This window comes from Arachis ipaensis, chromosome B10 (genome assembly GCF_059453495.1).
Source record: "Arachis ipaensis isolate K30076 ecotype BB chromosome B10, ASM5945349v1, whole genome shotgun sequence".
NCBI lineage: Eukaryota > Viridiplantae > Streptophyta > Magnoliopsida > Fabales > Fabaceae > Arachis > Arachis ipaensis.
This window is the reverse complement of record NC_142435.1, coordinates 131477380-131483544: the sequence shown is the minus strand read 5'-3', so window position 1 is coordinate 131483544 and position 6165 is coordinate 131477380. Positions and strand designations below refer to the sequence as shown.

General features: G+C 43.0%; 1 protein-coding gene across 1 annotated transcript; it reads left to right on the top strand.

Moving 5' to 3' along the window:
* The first annotated feature begins 2023 nt into the window (after positions 1–2023).
* On the top strand, positions 2024–2500 carry LOC107621081 (uncharacterized). Its single transcript, XM_016323127.1, has one exon. It carries the CDS (start codon positions 2024–2026, stop codon positions 2498–2500), a length of 477 nt encoding a protein of 158 aa, XP_016178613.1.
* The last annotated feature ends 3665 nt before the right edge of the window (positions 2501–6165 follow it).

Below are 6165 nucleotides of genomic sequence, written 5' to 3'. Positions count from 1 at the left end.
TCGAAGCTTGAGATGGACATAGGGGGTAGATTATCGAACCATTTAATTGCTGTCTTTGTTAAAGTAGTCGGGAAGGCTTTGCAGCGAACTGCGTCTGATGCGTCGGTGAGGTATATTCTACTTCTGAAATTACTGAGATGATGGCCGGGATCTGCTGTGCCATCGTATAAAGTCATGTCATGAAGTTTGAAGTCCTTTGGGATTTTGGTCCTCATGATCTCTTTGGTGAATAGGTCTTGGTCCTTACGGGAGTCGTCTTCGTGACCGGATTGAGTAGTCTTGGTCTTGAGATCTGCTTCGAATTTTAGGAGCTTGTCCTCTAACTCGCGGCGTCGCCTAACTTCCCTTCATAGGTCTCTTTCAGCTTCTCGTTGATGTTCCACCTCTTTTACGAGTTGCTTAAAGAGATCTTGAAGTGCCTCCACGGCTCCCACATTTGGTGAATCATTGTTTTTGTTAGGTTGAGGAGTATCTTTTGGTGTAGTGTCCGCGTTCTTATGCGGCGTTCTATCTTCTAGTTTCGAATCGTGGTCGTTGTCATGGTCGTCCGCCATGGTGATGGGATGACTTCCAGGTTCCCCGGCAACGGCGCCAATGTTCCAAGGGTTACCTAAAACTGTAGTTTGATCTCGGACAAGATCTTCTGTACTGGTCAGAGATGACGTGTCCGGCTGGTGGGTGGCGGCCGGAGTTGTCGTGTCCGACTTGTTGGACTGGCTGCGCTGCTGATCCTTCGTCACTGGAGGGTGGTGGTACCTACAAGGGACTCCGATGTTCAAGTTAGCAAGGGTATTAAGCAGGTTTTTAGTAGAATCAGAGTATGAGTTATACTTGGGTGCTCCAGTGTATTTATAATAGTAGAGGATGACCTTTCTAGGGATAAGATAATTATCTTATCTTATCTTATCTTATCTTTGAGTGAAGTCATCTTATCTCCAAGGAAACCGCCCTTATCTCTATAGGCTTGGGCTGCCTTTGGATTGGGGTCGTGTTCCTCTATCTGGGCCCTTTTATTGGGCTTTCCAGGCAATTTGGTCGAGCTCTTTGAGAAGAGGTCAGATAGTCTGACCTGGGAAACATGGCTGCGACTATGCAGGCGACAGCCGAAGCTCTGGGAAACCAAATGAATAATGGGAATAATGGCAATAATGGCGATGAGGTCCCTATGACGCTTTTCTCTTTCCTGAAGGTTCATCCTCTAACCTTCAGAGGAACCTCAAACCCCACCGATGCGGACAACTGGATCCAGACTATAGAGCAAGCACTACAGGCTCAACAGGTTCCTGAAGAACAGTGGGTCGAGTTTGGATCTTATCAGCTATAAGGCGAGGCCCAGCACTGGTGATAGGGACCATGGTGAATCCTGTAGCCAGATGCTATTGTGATTTCTTGGGAATTGTTCCGAACAGGTTTTTATAAGAAATACTTTCCTAGTTCAGTTAGGAATGCTAAAGAACTTGAACTGCTTCAGCTGAAACAAGGCCAGATGACTGTTACTGAGTATACTAGCAAATTTGAGGAATTGTGCCGCTTTTCCCGGATATGTCAAGGAGCTCCTGAGGATTTTGATAAATGGAAATGTATCAAGTATGAGGGAGGCCTTCGGAATGATATTCTGAGCTTCGTTGCACCTATAGAGATTAGGGTGTTTTCTGAACTCGTGAATAAGAGTAGGGTGGCTGAAGAGTGTGTAAGAAAGGATGCAGCAGAGAAGGGAAGTCTGAGGGTGCCTTTCCAGAGGACTCCAGGGAGGAATTTTGCACCAAGGGGCAGACAATTCAAGCATGGTAGCTTTGTCCCTCAAAACAATCAGGGGCAGTACAACTTCAGAAGGCCAAATGCTAATGCTAATCAAAGAAGAAGGTATGGAAAGCAGCTACCGCAGGATTTGAGCTGTCAGAGATGTGGAAAGTATCATCCAGGAGTTTCGTTCAGGTTTAGAACTAGAGTATGCTATTTCTGTGGATAGCCCGGGCACTTGGCCAATAATTGCCCAAAGAAGAAAAAGTGTGAGATTGATAGAATGCAGCAGCTGAAGAGAGTGTATACCACTTCTACAGCAGGTGCTGAGGGATCAAAGACACTAATTAGAGGTAACTGTGAGATGGCTGGTAAAGTTTTAAATGCCTTATTTGATTCAGGAGCAAGACATTCGTTTATTGCATTTGAGAAGGCTGATGAGTTAGGGTTGAAAATAGTGGTATTGGGGTATGATTTAAAGGTGTATAATGCTACCCATGAAGCTATGGTGACTAGGTTAGGATGTCCACAAGTTCCGTTTCAAGTACAACAACGTGAATTCGTGCATGATATGATTTGTCTGCCGATGACTGGTCTTGATCTCATTTTGGGACTAGATTGGTTGTCCAAGGATCATGTCCTGCTTGATTGTTCTGCGAAATCAGTGTGTTTTATGCTGGAGGATACGAACGGGCCGGTTGTAGCGAATATCTATTATTTGAATTCTATGATAGTGAATTGTTTTGGAATTGAATGCTAGGGTATTATGCTGCTAACGACAAGTGTTTCGGGTGATGATCAAACCTTGAAGCAAATTTCGATTGTCTGTGAGTTTCCTGAAGTATTTCCGAATGATATTGATGAATTCCTACCTAAACGAGAGGTTGAGTTTGCTATTGAGTTGGTGCCAGGAGCTGGTCCGATCTCGAGTGCTCCTTATAGGATGTCACGCCTAGAGATGGCCGAACTGAAGGCTCATTTAGAAGATTTGTTGGGAAAACACTTTATTCGACCGAGTGTTTCTCCGTGGGGAGCGCCAGTGTTATTGGTAAAGAAGAAAGACAGAAGTATGCGCTTGTGTGTCAATTATCGGCAGCTGAATAAGGTTACTGTGAAGAATAAATATCTGTTGCCAAGAATTGATGACCTAATGGACCAGTTACAAGGAGATGGTGTGTTTTCCAAGATTGATTTGCGATCTGGATACCACCAGATAAGTATTAGAGATGAGCATATTCCCAAAACTGATTTTAGGATGCGTTATGGTCATTATGAGTACACAGTAATGTCTTTCGGATTGACTAATGCTCCGGCAATATTCATGGATTACATTAATAGAATTTTCCATCCGTATCTGGATAAGTTTGTTGTCGTATTCATCGATGACATTCTTATTTACTCTAAGACAGAAGCTGAGCATGCGGATCACTTATGGACTGTGTTGCAAATCTTAAAAGATAGAAAGTTGTATGCTAAGCTATCTAAGTGCGAATTCTGGAAGAATGAGGTGAAGTTTCTTGGCCACGTGGTGAGCAAGTAGGGGATAGCAGTAGATCCTGCTAAGGTTGAAGCAGTGATGAATTGAGAGCAACCAAATTTAGTGATGGAGATCAGGAGTTTTCTCGGTTTGGCGGGCTATTATCAGAGATTCATTAAGGGATTTTTATAGCTCGCCTTACCATTAACCAAGCTAACTAGGAAAGATGTGCCTTTCGTTTGGACTCCTGGGTGTGAAGAAAGTTTTCTAGCATTGAAACAGAGGTTGACCACTACACCTGTGCTAGTACTGCCTGAGCCAAGCGAGCCGTTCGAGGTATACTGCGATGCATCCTTGAAGGGCCTGGGGTGCGTGCTGATGCAGCACCATAAAGTTGTGGCATATGCCTCACGGCAGTTAAGGCTGCATGAGATGAACTACCCAACTCACGACTTAGAACTTGCTGCTGTTGTGTTTGCTCTGAAGATCTGGAGGCATTATCTATATGGCATTAAGTTTCAAGTTTTCTTAGATCACAAGAGCTTGAAGTACCTCTTTAAGCAGAAGGAGTTGAATATGCATAAGAGGAGGTGGATGAAGCTTCTGAAGGACTATGATTTCAAATTGAATTATCACCCTGAAAAAGCGAATGTTGTAGCAGACGCCTTGAGCTGGAAGTCTCTATGTGCTGCTTGGATGATGTTGCGAGAGGAAGAGTTATTAAGAGCTTTCCAAGGTTTGAAACTCAGAGTTAGAGAAGAGTTTGGGACTCTATGCTTAAGTCAACTATAGATTTCAAGTGATTTCAAAGCAGAACTTCTAAAGACTCATCAAAATGATGAAGAGTTGTATAAGGTTTTGCCGGCAATTGAGCAGGGGAAGCGGTGGAGAGTGTCAGAGGATAAGGACGGCTTATGGAGATTCAAGGATCGAATCATTGTGCCAGATGTCGGAAATTTGCGACAAAGTATCTTGAAAGAGGCTCATAAGAGCGGGTTCTCAATCCATCCGGGAAGCACCAAGATATATCAAGATCTGAAGACAATGTTCTGGTGGCCGGGTATGAAAAATAATGTGGCGTTGCACGTTTCCAAGTGCCTAACTTGTCAAAAAGTTAAAATTGAGCATTAAAGACCGTCAGGAACCTTTCAGCCTTTGGAGATTCCACAATGGAAGTAGGAGAGTATTACAATGGACTTCGTATTAGGCTTACCTAAGACTCGGATGGGTTTTGACACCATTTGGGTGGTTGTGGACCGACTAACCAAGTCGGCTCACTTTCTCCCCATTCGGATAAGTTGCACGATGGAGGAGTTAGCACGGCTATACATTAAGGAAATTATGAGATTACACGGCGTACCTTCCACCATTATATACGATAGGGATCCTCGATTCACATCAAGGTTCTGGGGAGCCTTTCAGCGAGCATTTGGCACTCAATCGAGACTAAGCACTGCATATCACCCTCAAACAGATGGTCAGTCAGAAAGAACAATCCAAACTTTGGAGGATATGCTGAAAGCTTGTGTTTTGGACCAGCCGACGAGCTGGGATCGGTATATGCCCTTAGTGGAGTTTGCTTATAACAATAGTTACCATGCGAGCATCGGAATGACTCCGTATGAGGCTCTGTATGGTAGGAAATGTCAATAAAGAAGCTTGCTAGGGCCTGAAATGATAGCTGAGACCACTGAATAGATAAAGAAGATTCGAAGCCAAATGCATGTAGCGCAAAGTCTTCAAAAGAGCTATGCTGATCAAAGGCAGAAGCCTTTAGAATTTGAAGAAGGTGAACATGTCTTTCTGAAGGTTACTCCAACCACCGGAGTAGGAAGATCCATTAAGACTAAGAAACTGAATTCCCGTTACATTGGACCGTTTGAGATCCTGAAGAGAATTGGACTAGTGGCTTATAGGATCGCCTTACCGCCGCATCTTTCGAACCTGCACGATGTGTTTCATGTGTCGTATCTTTGTAAATATAATCCTTATCCAAATCATGTCCTGGAACCGAAATCAGTTTAAGTAAGAGAAGATCTGACGCTTCCAGTAACTCCAATTAGGATTGATGACACTAGCATCAAGCGTTTACGCGGAAAGGAGGTATCTTTAGTGAAAGTGGCTTGGAATCGGGCTGATATTGAAGAACATACTTAGGAACTCGAGTCAGATATGCGGAAGGACTATCCACACCTCTTTTCAGGTAACTAAATCTGAATTTTGAGGATAAAATTCATAATTAGGTGGGTAGGATGTAAACCCCGCTAAATTAGTAAATAATTAGTCAATAAATTAAATTTTAAAAAGGAAAATTAAGAATGTGAATATTATATTAAAATAGGATAGAGCTCTTTAAAACGAGAATTTTAACACTAATTTCAAAAAATTTGGCCCAAGATTAAGCCGAATAGGCCAAATCGGTCGAACCGAACTCGAACCGGACCTGTGGGCCCAACCAAGCCCTCATTAATAAGAGACTCAGCGTCCCCTTCTTCCCCCAAAAAGGGAATTCATGCTGCAACTTTGAAAAGGGGAAGAGAGAAGCTTATCAAACCCTAAGCTCACTTTAATCCACCATAACTTCTTCATCCGAGCTCCGATCGCCACACCGTTTGCAGCCACGTGTCCAGCGCGTCGAGCTCTACGATGCTATTAGATCAATTTTATTGGTAAGCTTCAATTTCACCCCAATTTCTCTATCCTCTGAATTTCAAAAATTGGTAAGAACCCATGTTGAGATTTTATTTAATTTGGTACTCGAGGTTCAATTTAGCTTGTGGAGCTTGTAGGATTTAGTTCGTTTAGTTTGTAGACATGGTAAGGATTCTAAACCCTAGTGATTTCTTGTTTTGATTATGTTGGATATTGAGTTGTTGGGTATATGTATGCATATATATGTGTTAGGTGTATGAATGCATGATATAGAGACCTTAGAATTATTGGAAGCT

What these genes read in the sequence shown, in the direction of transcription:
- LOC107621081 (XM_016323127.1), top strand. Translation starts at nt 2,024, where the DNA reads ATGCAGCAGCTGAAGAGAGTGTATACCACTTCTACAGCAGGTGCTGAG.